The sequence below is a fragment of the Triticum aestivum genome, chromosome 4B (assembly GCF_018294505.1).
Source record: "Triticum aestivum cultivar Chinese Spring chromosome 4B, IWGSC CS RefSeq v2.1, whole genome shotgun sequence".
NCBI classification, from domain to species: domain Eukaryota; kingdom Viridiplantae; phylum Streptophyta; class Magnoliopsida; order Poales; family Poaceae; genus Triticum; species Triticum aestivum.
In genome coordinates, this window is record NC_057804.1 from 137,654,277 (window position 1) to 137,672,194 (window position 17,918).

Below are 17,918 nucleotides of genomic sequence, written 5' to 3' on the forward strand. Positions count from 1 at the left end.
GCCCAACCTTGGTTTTACCATTTGCCTCACCACCACCTACTTTTCCCTTGGGAGTCGCTCTCTTGAGGGTCATCTTTATTATAGCCCCCCGGGGCCAGTGCTTGTCTAAGTGTTGGTCCGAACCAGAGCCACTTGCAGCGCCACCTCGGGGAAACTTGAGGGTTGGTTTTAGTTGTACGTAGTGTTCATCCGGTGTTTCCCTGAGAACGAGATATGTGCAGCTCCTATCGGGATTGTCGGTGCATTGGGCGGTCTTGCTGGTCTTGTTTTACCATTGTCGAAAAGTCTTGTAAACCGGGATTCCGAGTCTGATCGGGTCTTCCTGGGAGAAGGTCTATTCCTTCATTGATCGCAAGAGCTTGTCATGGGCTAAGTTGGGACACCCCTGCAGGGTATAATCTTTCGAAAGCCGTGCCTGCGGTTATAGGTAGATGGGAATTTGTTAATGTCCGGTTGTAGATAACTTGACACCAGATCCAAATTAAAACGCATCAACCGCATGTGTAGCCGTGATGGTCTCTTTTCGGCGGAGTTCGGGAAGTGAACACGGTCTTTGGGTTATGTTTGACGTAAGTAGGAGTTCAGGATCACTTCTTGATCATTGCTAGTTCACGACCGTTCCTTTTGCTCTCTTCTCGCTCTTATTTGCGTATGTTAGCCACCATATATGCTTAGTCGCTGCTGCAGCCTCACCACTTTATCCCTTCCTTTCCCTTTTAAGCTTTGCTAGTCTTGATACCCATGGTAATGGGATTGCTGAGTCCTCGTGGCTCACAGATTACTATAACAACAGTTGCAGGTACAGGTTTACGCGATGGTCATGACGCGAGAGCGATGTTTGCTTGTTTCGGAGTTCTTCTTCTGCTTCTTCTTCGATCAGGGGATAGGTTCCAGGTCTGCAGCCTGGGCTAGCAAGGTGGATGTCGTTTGAGTTTCTGTTTGTGATTCATCCGTAGTGGGATGATGCTCTTATGTATTGTGATGTTGTATTCATGTGGCATTGTATGCCTTATGTATGTATCCCCATGTATTATGTAATGTTGATGTAATGATATCCACCTTGCAAAAGCGTTTCAATATGCGGGTCTATCCTTGGTGGGACCTTCGAGTTCCTTTTGGATAGGGTCGCATATTGGGCGTGACACCGGTAACGAGATTGAACTAGGTATGTGATGCCGACGATCGAATCTCGGGCAAGTAACACACCGATGACAAACGGAACAACGTATGTTGTTATGCAAATTTGACTGATAAAGATCTTCGTAGAATATGTAGGAGCCAATATGATCATCCAGGTTCCGGTATTGGTTATTGACCAGAGATGTGTCTCGGTCATGTCTACATAGTTCTCGAACCCGTAGGGTCCGCACGCTTAACGTTCAATGACGATTTGTGTTATGAGTTATGTGTTTTGATGACCGAAGTTTGTTTGAAGTCCCAGATGAGATCACAGACGTGATGAGGAGTCTCGAAATGGTCAAGACATAAAGATTGATATATTGGACCATGTTATTCGGACACCGGAAGTGTTCCGGGTGGTTTTGGGTAAAAACGGAGTGCCGGAGGGGTTACCGGAACCCTCGGGGAACTAACGGGCCACCATGGGACTTAGTGGAGAGAGAGGAGGGCCGCTAGGGTAGCCCCCCCCCTAGCAGTCCGAATTGGACAAGGGAAGGGGGCGGCACCCCCTTTCCCACTCCCTCTCCCTCTCCTTCCTCCCCCCTCTCTTCCTTGTAGAGGAATCCTACTAGGACTAGTAGTCCTAGTAGGACTCCCTCTCCTTGGAGCGCCCCCTAGGTCCGGCCGGCCTCCCCCTCCCTCCTTTATATACGGGGGCAAGGGGCACCCTAGAACACACCAAGTCTTCTCTTAGCCGTGTGCGGTGCCCCCCTCCATAGTTACACACCTCGATCATATCGCTATAGTGCTTAGGCGAAGCCCTGTGCCAGTAACATCATCATCACTATCGCTATGCCGTCGTGCTGACGGAACTCACCCTCATTCTCAACTGGATCAAGAGCACGAGGGATGTCATCGAGTTGAACGTGTGCTGAACGCGGAGGTGCCGTACGTTCGGTACTTGGATCGGTTGGATCGCGAAGAAGTTCGACTACATCAACCGCGTTACTAAACGCTTCCGCTTTCGGTCTATGAGGGTACATGGACACACTCTCCCCTCTCGTTGTTATGCATCTCCTAGATAGATCTTGCGTAATCGTAGGATTTTTTATTGAAATTACCGTGTTCCCCAACAAATTCATCATGTTTTATGATACAGAGCCGCCGCCACCTCCTGTTCTTCATCAGGAGGGATGATCTGGAGTCCGTTCGAGGCTCCAGAGGGTGGAATCTGTCGCCGTCGTCATCATAAACATTCCTTCATCGCTAATTTCATGATGCTCACCGCCAGGAGTGAGTAATTCCTTCGTAGGCTTGTTGGACGGTGATGGGTTGGATGATATTTATCATATAATCGAGTTAGTTTTGTAGGGCTTGATGCCTAGTATCCACTATGTTCTGAGATTGGTGTTGCTATGACTTTGCTATGCTTAATGCTTGTCACTAGGGCCCGAGTGCCATGATTTCAGATCTGAATCTATTATGTTTTCATGAATATATGTGTGTTCTTGATGCTATCTTGCAAGTTATACGCACCTGTTACTAGCTATGATCCGCATATATACCCCAAGGTGAGAATAATTGGGATTATTTCCAGTGATTACCGTAGTTTTGAGGAGTTCATGTATTCACTAAGTGCTAATGCTTTGTTCCGGTTCTCTATTAAAAAGAGGCTTTAATATACCTTAGTTTCCTTACGGATCCCGCTCCCACGGGAGGGTAGGACAAAAGATGTCATGCAAGTTCTTTTCCATAAGCATGTATGACTATATCCAGAATACATGCCTACATTAAATTGATGAATTGGAGCTAGTTTCCGTGTCTCCCTAGGTTATAACTGCTACATGATGAATATTATCCAACACAATTATCCATCGTTGATCCAATGCCTACGAGCTTTTCACATATTGATCTTTGCTAAGTTACTTTTGTTGTTGCTGCTGTTACAATCACTACAAAACTGCTACTGCTACTATTGCCACTATTACCGTTATTGTCATACTACTTTGCTACTGATCACCTTGCTGCAGATATTAAGTCTTTCAGGTGTGGTTGAATTGACAACTCAACTGCTAACACTTGTGAATATTCTTTGTCTCCTCTTGTGTCGAATCAATAAATTTGGGTTGAATACTCTACCCTCGAAAACTGTTGCGACCCTCTATACTTGTGGGTTATCATCCACCTGGAGGGAGGGTGGAGGAGTGTGGTGCAAAAATTCTTCAACCCAAACACCATAACACCACCGCACGTGAAGGAAGTCAGGAACCTCCTCCCAGCAATGAGGCAGAGTTCGGCCAAAGACCCATGCCGGAGCGCGAGAATGGGGAAGCGTACCCTCTCCACCTACATAGAAAAACCGACAACATCAAGCGAGCAACAAGACTGAGCTTGACCCAAGACCTGTGTCAGAGCGCAAGAATGGGGAAGCATAACCCTCGCCACACGCACGTACGAAAGCGACAATGACTACACGTCTGAGGACAAGGTGGACCTCGGCTTGAGATGTTGTTTACTTACTTTCATGCAATTGAAAAAGAAGAAAATGAAATTAAAAAAATGGAACAACCCTACATGTCCGCCCCATCCTAGCGACACCACCCTCCCCCTAAGTTTTAGTTGTGTTGCATCCTTTGCAATTGCGATGCGTGCAATGGTGCACGGGTTGTAACACATCCAGTTGTGCGTCTAAGAGTGGACATGCAATTGGTCGTGCAAATTTTGCGATAAACTAAGAAAAACATATTTTCTAAATATCTCGTCTTAGGTTGTTTCCCTGAGATAAAAAACAGAACTTCAAAATACAAGATGTTTTTGGAACAACCACACCTTGATGCCGCCCCATCTCACCAATGGCCATACATTTATGGGGTGAAACAAAAGCCTCACGAGTGATTTGTAATACCGCTCTTGTCCCTCCATAATTCCTCACCATTTACGGGGCAACTAAACTGCTCGTGTGTTACAACAGGGCATACACATTTGTAGGAAGATTTAGTTTGATATACAATAATGTATTAGACAGGACACTTGACCGAATATTGAATTCCTTTGTAATACGGGGAATGCAAAGACGTGAGTACTACATTTCAATTTGTCAATTGAAAAAAAAGGATTAGTTTCCATATTACCATAAGATCTCACGAATTTGGGACAGGTACGGCTGAAAAAAATAGCAAGCGAATTGAAGGAGGTAACGAGTCGGATAAGAAAAGGAAAGTACCAAGTTGGTTTAGATTGCTCGGAGTTACTCTATATACGTTATTTTTTGTTTTGAGGAAATGGTTAGGATAACGAATGGAAAGCACCAATTTGGTTCAGATTATTCATGTTACACTAGGCACCTTTATTTTTTATTTTTTGCGTCATCGATATAGGTTATTGAATTTTTTACAGAAACCATGGAGGCATCTATATCTATATCTATATCTATACCAATATAAAAAGACCCAAAGAGTCAGATCCAACTAATCTCGACCATCAAACCATGTGCATCCAACGACCTATATTGCTTCAATGTCCACCGCTCAACATATTTAGTGTGAAATCAATATCATATCAAATCTTAATGATGACACCATCCACATAATTAATATGCAATTAATATCAACATATCATTAATATTTTTTTAACTCTTAATGATTACCCAACCTAATATCAACGTGCATTGCACGTACACATTTACTAGTGAAGAGAAGAAAACCAATGTAGGGGGTACGGGGAGGAGATGAGACGAACATACCAACTCCCCTTTAATGTAAATATTTGTACTCAGACACTTTCTTCATTTTTGTTGAGAGAGAACTCTCTGCGGTATTTTTGAACAAAAAGAACTCTCTTCAGTAAATGAAGTAAGTAAAGCAAAATACAAACATCGCAGCCCAACAAACATGGGAAAATAGCTGCCCCAAAAAACATGAAAACCAAAAGGTCCAAATGGCCCAACACATGTGTATCAATATAAAAAGAGCGAGTTGCGAAGATTCAATAAATCCCATCTGTTCAACCACATCTATTCAATAGTTTACGTCGTTCCGATGTTTAACATTAAACATGTCTAGACCTAAACATATTTAGCACCATCTACTAATTAATATCATGCATAATAACATTAATATCATGCATAATATCAGTTTCATCATTACTCCCTCCATTCCAAAATATAGTGCTTCCGCGCTTCCCAAGGTCCAACTTTGACCATAAATTTACCAATGAGACCGATTGCGGTAGGAGAAAAAAATATATAATTGAAAACTTCTTTTGAATACGAATTCACTGGTATAATTTTTGCTCCCGCCGCAGTCGGTCTTGTTGGTTAAATTTAAGAGTTAATACCACTATTGATACATAAACTTGTAGGGGTGGGAACAGTTTCATACAAGAACTAAAAAACCCCACAAAACTAGCCCTCCAACTTGTCTGCTGTAACAAATTTATACAAAACCACCCCGAACTGCACACATGGCACGCCATGTAGGCTCTGTCGGGCCCGGATCACGTTTTTACAAAGAAACCCTCGCGCTTTAGCAATTTCGCAGACAAGTCCATCCCTCGACAGAAAAGCACCTGGTCGTCGGCCTCGACAGAAAACCACCGCCGGCCACCGCCGCCATGGCGAACATCGAGGGCTGGAAGCTCGCACTGGAGGATCTGGCCGGCAACGACCAGTCGTTCCGCGCGCAGATTCGAGAGGTCTGCACCTAGTTCCCCACCCCGAAGATGATGCTCATGCATGCGCGCGGGTTGGACAAGCAGCTGACGGACGGCGAGAACGCCCGTGCCTTCCCCACAGGCCTCACAGTGCCGCCGCCGATGTTCCTCGTCTAGGCAATGCGTGAGGGCACGCTTAGCGTGGATCCGTACCAGCGATCTAGGTGGTGGATGTACCGCTCCACCACCTCTCTGGCCCCGGTCCCCCTCGACGATGACCCTGCGAACATCGTCGGCGTCATGCTCGCGGTGCCTGCTCCAGTCGACCCTGCGGTCTACGCCTCTGACGACGACCTGAAAGAGACTGTTGTCATCAGTGACGACGGCACGGATGCAGACGAGGTTGTGCTCGTTGCGCCGGTCGCCGTTGAGGGTGGCAGAAACATGCCCATCGACGTCGAGCTCCTGCCGAACGTCGAGCTCCTGCCAGAAGAGGTGAAGGTTGAACAAGAAGAAGAGGTGAAGGAGCCACAGCAAAACAAGAAGAAGGCGCCTCTGAAGAAAGAGGTGAAGAAGGTGCGCCGCTCCATCCGCCTGCAGCTGCTCAAGAACTGAAGAAGATGTAGAAGAGGTGAAGATGCAGAAGAGTAGTTAGGTATGCTGATCTATATGTTGGCATATAAGTTATCTATTTTGAGCAGTCCATGTTGAACTGTTGTATCTATGGCAATCTGGTGTTCAAGTGCTGTTGAACTGCATGTTCTTCTCTGCCCATGTTGATCTGCCCATGTTCTTGTCTGCTTATGTTGTGCCCATGTGCACACATCCTAAAATAGAATGTACTAGGTGCTCACTTTGTGCCAAATATGCCAAGTTGTACTACCTGAAGATCCCTGGGCCCCTTCCAAATGGTTAACTTAACTGAAATTTGCAGTGTTAAGTTAACTGAATTTTGCTTAAGTTAACTGAATTTTGCTTAAGTTAACTGAATTTTCATGTCAAATAAGAGAATCATTGATTTCAGTTAAGTAAACAAGCCACTGATTTCATGTCAAATAAGAGAATTTTCAGTTAAGTAAACAGAAGACTGAACATAGCCACTGATTTCATTTCAAGCCACTGATTCCAGTTTGGAATGTTTACAACACTGAACATAGATAATAGATAGCCACTGATTTCATATAATCAGTACAGAGCCACTGGTTTCACCTCTCACATCATGCCAAATACTAAATTACCTAACTTACTACACAAAACCTCTTATCACTAGTGCTACAACACCATACAACAGTGCAGAGCAGCAGACCAAATAGGCTAACCAAATTTCCCTCCTATCCCTAGTTCTGATCTCCTTCTTGTGCTTCATGATCATGGCCTTCCTTTCTTCCCTCAGCCTCATAATTTCAGCATCCTTGTCAAACACAAATTTCTGAAGAGCCACATTCTCTTCAGCAAGTTTGCCAATCACCTGCCTAGGTCTCCCCTGCCATTCTTTGTCCACCTACTTCAGATAAGCACATGTATCATAACCCTGCAAAACACACCAATTTGTTCAGTACAACAATGGTCAGATCAACCTATAACAACTACAGATAAACAACACACTTTTTTAAACAAAAGTCGGGCACTTAACTAACCTCACGAGGACAAACAAGAAATCTACGACCATAGTCATATCCATCAGAGCAAACTCTTCTCGCAGGGTTCAGTAAGTGGCAACAATGGTCACTTTTGTCAGTGCCATTGAAAGCAGCATCAGGAGAGGATAGAGGTATACCCCAGTCAAATTCGGGTAGGTTTTCAGTCCCCCTACCATGGCCATCAAATCAAATGTTAGCATCAGGAAGCTCGCACTCATCAGGAAAGCCCAAATTCATGGGCATTCGAAGCAAATCGGCGAGGGGAAGGGGGACACGCACCTTGCAGAAATCGACATCCATGTAGCGCACCTCTCCGGTGATTTTCGCCCAAGGCTCGCCGTCCTTCGTCATGTCGGCACCGGCGAGGTCACATCCATTGAGCGGGAGAGGGTGGCTTGAGGACGACGACGCCCCTGCTCCACGGCGTCCTGCCTGCTGCTTCCCGCTCAATGATGTGCACCCCTTCATCTCGACAGGGCGACGGAGACGGCTGCCGGCGGGGAGGGCGGCCGAGAGGGCGGCGGAGACGGCTGGCGTCAGAGGGGAAGGAGGAGACGGCTGGCGGCGGAGAAGGGCCACGGCAAAGGGGAGGGCGACGGCTAGGGATTTACGAATGGGGAATTGATGCAGAGAGAGAGGGCGAGGGGGCTTTTTGTAAAATACAGAGAGTGCGAGGGGGCTTTTGTAAAATTAAGGCGTGTGCCAAAATCCAGCGTGGCATGCCAAATGTCGCGTCCACAGCTGTTTTGTATAAATTTGTTACAGCAGACAAGTTGGAGGGCTAGTTTTGTGGGGTTTTTTAGTTCTTGTATGAAACTGTTCCCACCCCTACAAGTTTATGTATCAATAATGGTATTAACTCTAAATTTAAGGTCAAAGCTGAAGCACGAGAATAGAGGAATCATTATATTTTGGAACGAAGGGAGTATATCATATCTAATATTCACATGCAATTTATATCTTGCCTAATACTGGTGAGCAATACAACTAATATCTTGCATAATATGAATGTGCATTGCATGCACATAATTACTAGTGAACCTAATGACATAGAAAGTGGCCTATACAAAAAACGACGACGACACGCTAGAAAAAGGAATTTGCATGCTTTAAATCAAACGATAAAAAATAGCAGTTCAATAACGAAAAATGATATTGGGCGAATGTCAGATTTCTAGCATGTTCCAGCGAATGCTATGCGTGTCACCGAATCACCTGCACGGATCTTGGCATAAAGGACCCCGCAAAAAAAACTCATTCGCAATAGAGTGCCCATCGGGTTGGCTAGCTCGTATAGCTTCCATCCAGAAAATTAGGCCCCATTCAGTATACATGTCAGAAAAACAAAAGAATATAAAAAAGTACATGAATGAAGTTTTTTTTTGGGGGGGGGGGGGGAGGTAAAATAAAAGTACATGAATGGAGTTGGTTGTATAGTGCAATCCTGCGTGGCCCAAAACAGACAAAAGGGAAAAGGAGAGGTGTTCGTTTCATTGGAAACCTTGTGCTCATACTAGTAATGCAACAATATATCTTATTTTATTCATTCCATGCCGGTTTAGTTTCTCTCACTGCCATGTAAAAGTAATTTTTTATTCAGCTTGCACGGTGGTTGCCTCGGGCCTCCGCCTAAAAAAGAGACCAGATTTACGCGATCCTTTGGAATGACCACAATGAGTGAAGCTTTCCATAGGGGGTATTGTAGATGTTTCCTATGACCCGAACGCTACCAAGGGAAATAAAACTATGGAATGGACATTCCTCTCGAAAAGTTTCAAAATCCTGTAAAGCGAACACAACCTTGTTTTCCATTTTACTTGTGGAAAAAATATGCAATCTTGTTGTTTTAGGTACATGACAATTTTTCAAAGAAAAAGTACATGTCATATTTATAATTTTTTGGACTTGTCACATGGCAATGTTTAAACATTTTTTTGTAAAGTTTCTCACATGTCAAGTTTGTTTTGTACACATGGCAATTTTTAGAAAAAAATTCTCATGATCCCATGACAAATCCATATTGTTTTGTCTTCCACACATGGCAATTCTAGGTCTTTTTTGTAATGTTACCACGGCCTTTGGGAAGTTGTATCAACTATTTCATGGCAATTTTATTATTAAGAGCATGACAATTTTATTACTAAGAGCATGCCTATTTTTCTTATTAAAAGCATATAAATTTTATTAATTATACTCTTGGCAATTTTTCGTGCCTTTTACATTTTTTTCATCTGGGCAATTTGATTGGACATATCTAGATAAAACATTTTTTCTCTTGAAGTTCCCATCGGACCAATTATGATGTTTAACAAATTAGAGCATGATAATTTTGGTTTTGGTGGATAACATGTCACATTTTGTTTTTAAATATACCATGGTTAATTTCAAATTAGAGGATGTCAGTTTCATCAAGTATAGCATGCATTCGATTTTATTTTATTTTTCATGGTCTTTTTAGAACAAATGAGAGTACATCATGGCAATTAATGCATCGGATTTTATATTCTTTTTCCTGAAGTTTTAAAAATGACCTTATTAGGCTTAGCTCTTTTCCTCTAGATGCTTCATGTGTCAGCTGAGGGTTCACGTGGACAACTGCTGCAGCGGACGTCGAAAAAGGAACACAATGGTTTGTTCACCGCTCTTCCTGAGATGAACGAACCGTTCGCCCAGGTTCCTCCTAGGAGGTGTTTGGTTCACACAATGGTGATGACAAAGGGACTCATATGAGGTTACAGTGGAGAATGGGTGTAACTGATTCAGCTGCTATTTTGTTTGGTTCCGATCAGTAAAGGTATTGATTTACTTCATAACTTTTGTTTGTGCAATAAAACTTGAATACAACTGAAAGCTGAAAGGGAGATGGAGGACAACTAGAGAGCGGAAGAGAACGCCGGAGAAGAATAACATGTGGCCCGAAAAAGAAGCTGCACAGCGAGTAGAGAAGGGGATCGACGAGGGCCACCATTGTGGCGCTCCTTGCATGGCACCACCGAGATCGGTTTTCCATTGCCACCCCCTACGGCACTTGATTTGACGTAGAAGAATCGGGGCAGAGGGGATCGATCAATGCAACCGTCGCCGGAAACGAAGCGGTAACGGGATTTGTTTCTAGTCTGGGATGGGCGAAAATGCGAAATCGACCAAGACTTGAGGGCGTGATCTATTTAACCTGTATTGGTTTGCGAGCTGACCAAACCAAACGTGATTGTCATCAGATAACGATTCAAATTGGTCGAATCAAACACCTCCCTAGAGTTGACGATGGCTAGCTATTCGGGCCCTTCATCAACATACATGTCTCTGCAAGACAGCGGGTCTGGCCACTTTTCTTTTCTTTGGTGTACTTTCTCCGCATTGTAACCATCTCTCGCTTTCCCTTTTTCCGCGTTGTAACCATCTCTCGTTTTCGAAAACGAAATGGAGCCCGTGATATATCTGTGTTGACCACGGCTACATCTTCAAAGTTCAAACACAAATAGCCGTGGCCATGAACGACGTGGGCCCAACAATTCGCCGCCTAGCGGGCCCCACCCAGGCATCGCCTCGCACCACGCCGCCGTCTCGCCGTCCACGCCCGAAAATCCTCACCCGTCTCCCACTCCTGTCCCTCCCTAATTCCTCACCATTTCTCAGGCACACCCACGTCTACGTTCCCACTGCCATGTGGGCCGATCCACCTCCCCCAGCCAATCATTTTCCAGTTCTATATACTGCTGCTATAAAACAAACCTGCTATAAAACAAACCCGCTCTGGAATTATTCGTCTCCACTAGGAGAAATCTTCTTTTCTGTTGAAAAGACACAAGGAGAAATCTTCTCCTCCCCTGCTCCAGCTCGCACCAGGCAGCGCCACCAGCTGTGCGCGATCCCAACTGATCGCGCCATGGTAACGGCGGTGGCAGCCGTGCTGGAGCCTCCGTCACGGTCGCCGCTGCGGCGGCGGCACCGGCTGGCGAACGGGGCGGGTGCTACCACCGGCGACTTCGAGCTCCGGCACTGGCGCCCGGCCAAGAAGAGTAGTTCGTCCGGGATGAAGGGGCGGTGGGTGCCGCCGGAGATCGAGATCCCCAGCGGCGAGGAGGGGGGATACACCAGCCTCCGCGACATCATGTCGTCGCCCGAGTACGCCGCGGCCAAGCAGGCTCACTCCCCCGCGGACGGGGGCGGGGACGTGCACATGATACGCCACCCGCTCGTGAAGCACGCGGCGTACGCGTACCTGCAGCTCACGCCATCCGCGCGGGAGGACCCCGGCAGGTTGTGCCGGCGGAGGCGCGGCCGGCTTTGCCGCCTTGTCCTCGGCTGTCTCGGCTTTGTCGGGGCGTTCTTCACGCGGTGACCTCGGCGTGAGCCTTACGGTTCTTGGTCAACTTTTTTTTTGCCTTTCTTGCTCGTCTTTTCCAGTCCTTTTTCTTGCTCTTTTCCTCGTGTCCGTGTATTTAGAACAGAAGAAGCAATTGACTTGTTCGAGTTTTGATCATGGTTGCAATTCATGTAAATATTTTGGTAGGATTAAGAACAAAAGATGGTAGCAACACCAACACAAGGCTACCTATTTTTTAGTCTACTATCTTGTTCGTCTTTTTCGGTTGTCATGAACTCGAAGATTTATGATGGCGATCCGAAGAACGGATTGTGCAGGAGAATACGAGATTCAACAATGGAAAGGAAAAGCAAATTCTATCATGTTCATCATACAGTGACACAAGTGTAAACTTCACATGGGATTTAATTTGCTATGTACTCTCCATTACATGTGCCTTCTTTCACTGTTTTATCCAATCTATGTACATGATCATCCCTTTCCCCTAGTACTTGCCTGGAGAACTACTTCACCCGGCGAGTTAGTACTTGCCACTGTACTGTCGACGGGCCGGCTTGGCGCCGGCCATGGAAGCGCGGATAACCTGGGCCACTGCGGCGGCGTCGAGGTCGGCGGGGCCGCCGAAGATGGACTCCTGTGGCGGAGGTGACGGCGGCCGGCGTTTGGTGGCGAAGGGGCTCCACCCGGACGACTTCTTGTTCCTCTGGTGCACATGCAAAAGGTTGAAGAGATCAGAGATCAGAGAACTGATAATTGTCAAATAACATCGTCCCTAGTACTGCTAACGTTGCATCTTCAAGATTCGTGCACGCACATGCCCGATTGGTTGGTGGGGCACGAGTCTATCCTCAAGCTTGATGCTCTCGCGGAACGTGCGCGCGAGTCACGACGACGGCTTCCTATGTTGCCCGTCGCTGTCTGTGCTCTGGGCCCAGGTTTGGACAAAAGCAGTGAGAGCTGACAACGATCAGGGAGGTGATGTGCTTGGGCTAGATATGTCATGACGAGTTAAAAGATCGAGCACAAGAGGATGAGTAGCCTGCAGCCAGCGAAGCTGTGCACCCAATTTTGGGTCTCGTTTATAGTATCTTATTACTAATAGAAAACATAACAGAGGTGCTACATCTAGTCTGATTTACACCGCCAATTTTCATATTATTATGAAGTGCGGGTAGTGGGTTTCACATTCTTCGGGTCATCGATTTTTCTCGATACAGAGAAGGAAGAGGACGCACTCTGGCCTAGTGCTCTAGCCTTGGTAGTTGGCACTGCCCATGGATGGAAAATTTTGCCAAAGTGGGTGCGATGGGAGAGGAGAACCTCTGAGGGGTTGGTTTAGCAGAAACAGGAATGTTATTTAATTGCGTAGCAATTTTGTTTGACGGTAGTTGGAATTACAACAGATCTGGAGTGGTGGAGGCTTTATTGGTACTGGATTTTGTGGCTGTGGCATTGGATGAGGAGCAGAGCAACTGATGAGGAATGGAAAATAGTTCAAATCAAGTACTATGAAAGAGATCTGAGATGACGGAGTAATCACTTCTATGGTTAATGTTTGTGTTGACGGAGTAATCACTTCTATGGTCACCTCTGAAACTGACGGTGCAGGTTCGTCAGAAACGACGGATCGCAGGACATCCATGAAGAAGGCCGTCCCTTTGTCAGCGAAGTTCTGAATATAGAAGGTGAGCAGCTGCCCCGATCTGGCTCTCAGATGCAGCAGCCTCTGCTCGATGTTCGGCTCGTACTGCATCACCATGGGCCTGAGGAAGGTGTCGTACACAATGTCGCTGCCCTGAAGGTCAACATACATATAAGAAGATGGTGCAATTGTTGCTGTGCCTTGTTTTTCAGATTTCATGGGGAAAATGTTCAAGGAATGGATCTACTTCCTCACCTTTGTCTTGGGGTACCACAGGTACACAAAGAAAGCCAGCTTGATTTCTCCGTACATCGGCATCCTGGTATCGACAAATTATGGCACGTGCGCATAAATGAGAAGAAGGGAGCCTCGAAACAGAACAGGGAAAAGATCTTGCAAATGGGATCGATTTAACTGACCATGAGATGAAGCTCTCGACGGCTATCACCATGGCCACTATGATCCTGAAAAGTGTCCACCAACTTAACTATTAGGAGGGCAACATATACTTAGTTTCAGCACAAGAAGTGATGACAAGCTTAAGCAGAAAAGTGCTGGCCAGGAAAGATGAAAATGGTTATCAAGATAATTTTCCATCAAAAACTATTTTCAAATCCTACGACCAGGTTGTTAGGATATGCTATATGATACATTGTCGCTAATATACAATGGTATAAGTATAATCCTAATTCTTATAGTCGGATTGTCCAACCTTTCAAATATGGTTAAACAATTTGGTAAAAAATTAAACTATTAACTTACAATATGTGGATGTTATCTTTGACTATCAGATAGTACATATGCTCATTTTATTATAGACTATTACCACCTTCCAGTATTGTATGTGTGTTTTGTGTGCATAAATATTAATAATAGCTAATTGTTTACCTAACACATAAATATTAATAATCGGCTAAAGTATTTTCTATATTAATAATATTAATTAACATATTTTAAAATAAAATTATAATACCTCCTTTCAGTTTAGTAGGCCTGCACTTATCCCTAGATTGACAATTTAACCATTATAATGCAAGTAATATATCCTAAAATTTATACAACTAGAAATATACCATTTGAAGTTTCTGATGATATATTTTTCGGGAAATATAAATTGTACTACGTTGCTCAAATTGTTAATCAAGAGATATAAGTGGGCCTAATAAACCAGAAAGGAGGCAATAATTTTAGTTTAAAATATGGTAATTACATATACGTTTATATTATGTGTACCCATGTAGTTTTGTTGGCAGTATCTCTGTTTAGACATACGTGTCTTGAATTGTTAAGCCACATTGTATAACATTTTGGTCTTTAATCATATGGTTTTTATTAAATTCATCGCATTAGCATGTGGTGTATGTTTATTTCCAACCAAAGTCTCGTCCATCATCATACCATGTTTTTATCCAATATAATCCGATAGAGTTCGATATTGGGCCACATCCGACCACTCTATGTCCCGCTTCCAAATTCGGAAAGAATGTAAAATAGGATACAATTTAAGCTTATCCGATTGTAGTCGCATCGTTTCACCCATACTAGCAGGTGTGTGACCATGCATTTAATAAAATAGCCCGACAAGTTTGGAAAATATATTTTAGTTAATATAAGTGCATCTCTAGCATATTTCTTGGAAACACCACCATTTCTTAAAAACAAACATTATACAGAAAATACTCACTCTCACTGATTCTTTATAACATTTCTTATCCTTCAAATTTTAAACTATCACCATATTCCTTACATTTAAGGAACATGAGGCTCATTCCTTAAAATTTCATAGGATACTGACAAGTGGATTTCACTTATAGGCTCTGTTTGTCAGCGTGTGTGCACAAAATATAAGGACAACTATTATTTGTGTTATATATTGGGAATAGATTATAAGGGATCTGTTCTACATCATTCCTTAAATATTCATTTTTTACAGATTCTCCTTTCATGGCGTGACCACAAACAAGTTTTTGGGCAGGTCAAGCTAAAGGATATCTCACAAATTTTGCTTTCAAGGCCCAATTTTATCTTCACTCTTCTCTGTTTTGTTGATGAGTTGGGGGTGCCATCAGTGGCGGAGCTATGTGGTGAGCTGCAGGGGCCTTGGCCCCCTCAACTTTGGTAAAATATGTGAAGGAAAAAAATGTTAAAGAGAAAGATTAGAAAAAGTAGGTTCTTTTGGCCCCCCCAAACATCCTTATTTACGTTTGGCCCCCCCAAAAGATGTTGCCTAGCTCCGCCGGTGGGTGCCATGGCCTGGTTTTGCCCTAAGGTAGGAATAATTTTCCAAGGTTCTAACGAAGTCTGGACAGCAGTTACTACAAGGAACCCGGCCATTACACATTTTTTTTCGAATGTAGATTGATAGAGTCGAATGTTAAGTATGGTAAAGACTAAAGGCACAATCACACAAGTAGTAACATACAAATCAGATAATGTCAATTGAAAGAAGAGCACTACATGCAGAAACAACTTGGAACAGTGAGGCAGCATAATATTTTATATTTCTAGCTGTTACTAACTCCACGTCCACATGATTTTAGGCACTCCTATCTTGCAACTGAACCATCGGAAATTTTACCTGCACCCTAGGTACTCATTAGTCATTCCGCTACAAGTTAATAGTCCATTATATGTGTCCCTTTATTGACTTTAACAACTAGGCATGAATTTGTTATTCCCGCCAAAAAAGTATGAATTTATAAAGTTCCCTGAAAATAAAAAAGGTGGATTATAATAATTGATGATTATCTAACCAACCTTTTGCTATTTTACTGTTTGGGTATCCACATTTCTGGCTATTTTTGCATGCCAAATGGTAACATAAATTCAGGACCATACAACTGAACAACTCTAGAGACCTAAAATTCCAGCGCAATACACGACCTGCTCAGAACAGCGCATTGATATATGATCAAATGGTACTATCATGCCTCCGGTCTCTAGAGACACAGGGCACAAATGTGGAACAATACTAGGGCACTCCTTGATTATAATGCCAAAATGCCAAGTAGCACACAACTGGACATCTAGTGATCAATAATGTAGGAGCACCTCCTAAATCAGCTACTCATAATTTGCCGATAATACGTCCTCAGAGTCAGCAGTGGAAAGTATCATCAGACACCAAACATCCACCTAAAACTGCACCTTATCTAAACAAAATTAAAGTGACACAGAAAAGAAAAGTTGGCATTATATCGCCGCACATGAACCTTTGCCGAAATACACATAAAAAAACAAGGCCATCAATAAAAAGGCTGAAAGAACGAGAACTAAAGTTACCATCATGCATGGTATCACATAAGTGGAAAGAAGAAGGAGAAAAGCAACGCAACCCATCCAAGTTTTGCATCTCACGCTTCCTCCTCTGTTTTTTTTTTCTTTCGAAGGTAAAAAAACAGTTCGGCTCGACGAGTAGAGAGTAGAAGCACAAGCAGGTGAACCAGGCAACCGATCCATTTGTGAATTCTAATGGCGTTGGGTCAGTAGTAAAGTTGGTTGACCAAACGTCGGAGAACGTACCAGTATTGGCACCAGAAGCGGAGCATGTGCGCGTCGTTGGGCCGCGCCTCCACCGTCTTGAAGCACTCGAACGCCGGCATCGCGTACCCGAACAGCAGCCTGCAGCGTCAATGGCGTTCCCGGTTCGCCAGGAGCCACGCGTACGACATCGAATCATTCATTCAATCACATGCATTCCCCCATTGATCGATCGGTCCAACGGGTACGGTGAGAGCGATTGAACGGAGTAGCAGAGGACTTACAGGAGGACCCTGGAGAGGAACTCGCCCAGCATCTCGCCGGGCTGGAGCGGGCAGCGCGCGCACGGGTTTGCGGCGGCGGCGAGCGTCGGCCTCCGCCCTGCCGCAGCAGTAGCCGGCCGGAATCGCTGAGGTTCTCCAGATGGTGGGGATTTGCGTGGAGGATCGAGCGGCTGTTGCTTGCTGAAGAAGGGACGGGAGACTGAACTTGGAAGCAGAAGCGATGAAGAGGAGACGCGACTGCGACTCTACGGGGCGGGGAGTTTTGCCGAGGCCGGGGCTCACCAATCCCTCTGCAGGTGGGCCCGTGACGTGGCTTTTAGTTTCACCGGTATATCCACCCGGACGCGTGTTCGCTCTGCACCGACGCTTCTGTGCACTTATGTCAGTGGTGTTGTGGGGCCTATGAGTCTAGGAAATCCAGGTCGCGGTACCTTTTCTTGGTCATCGCTGATGCTATCCGTTTCCCGGTTCGTTTACCTGTTCAACGGTTCATCCTCCCCGTATAAATTCGTGCACGCGGGACGTCCGTGATCGTCCATTCACAAGTCATCCATGCCTCTCTGTTTTTTTCTTCGATAATACTAGATCCACGGACAGGTTTTGACGGACTTCACGGGCCGAGGAATGTGGCCAAGTTTAATTGCCCCCCTGATTTTAAGTGGTGGGGCCCTTCCTACTTAATCGAATCACAGACATTATTTTTCAACTAGCAAAAATGCCTGTGCGTTGCACCGGGTATAAAATAAATCTGAGAGTTCATATGGTATTAAGCTCAG

General features: G+C 44.7%; 2 protein-coding genes across 3 annotated transcripts; one reads left to right on the forward strand and one right to left on the reverse strand.

Annotated features, from left to right (window-relative positions):
* Nucleotides 1-11,057: 11,057 nt before the first annotated feature.
* On the forward strand, nt 11,058-12,098 carry LOC123091487 (uncharacterized). Its single transcript, XM_044513018.1, has one exon. It carries the CDS (start codon nt 11,074-11,076, stop codon nt 11,749-11,751), a length of 678 nt encoding a protein of 225 aa, XP_044368953.1. The 5' UTR covers nt 11,058-11,073; the 3' UTR covers nt 11,752-12,098.
* On the reverse strand, nt 12,076-17,402 carry LOC123091486 (putative HVA22-like protein g). Of its 2 annotated transcripts, none has more exons than XM_044513015.1 (6): nt 17,143-17,402; nt 16,901-16,999; nt 13,798-13,842; nt 13,634-13,697; nt 13,277-13,531; nt 12,076-12,439 (listed from the first exon to the last, which is right to left on the reverse strand). In XM_044513015.1, exons 1-6 carry the CDS (start codon nt 17,172-17,174, stop codon nt 12,257-12,259), a joined length of 678 nt encoding a protein of 225 aa, XP_044368950.1. In that variant the 5' UTR covers nt 17,175-17,402; the 3' UTR covers nt 12,076-12,256. The 2 variants fall into 2 exon arrangements, with proteins under 2 accessions (XP_044368950.1, XP_044368952.1); XM_044513017.1 differs by having other exon boundaries at nt 13,325-13,531; nt 17,143-17,395.
* Nucleotides 17,403-17,918: the final 516 nt, after the last annotated feature.

What these genes read in the sequence shown, in the direction of transcription:
- LOC123091487 (XM_044513018.1), top strand. Translation starts at nt 11,074, where the DNA reads ATGTGGGCCGATCCACCTCCCCCAGCCAATCATTTTCCAGTTCTATAT.
- LOC123091486 (XM_044513015.1), bottom strand. Translation starts at nt 17,174, where the DNA reads ATGCTGGGCGAGTTCCTCTCCAGGGTCCTCCT. An exon ending in TTCCTCTCCAGGGTCCTCCT is followed by an intron (nt 17,000 to 17,142) that starts GTAAGTCCTCTG and finishes TTGACGCTGCAG; the next exon opens with GCTGCTGTTCGGGTACGCGA. An exon ending in CACAAACATTAACCATAGAA is followed by an intron (nt 12,440 to 13,276) that starts GTGATTACTCCG and finishes CATGTGCACCAG; the next exon opens with AGGAACAAGAAGTCGTCCGG.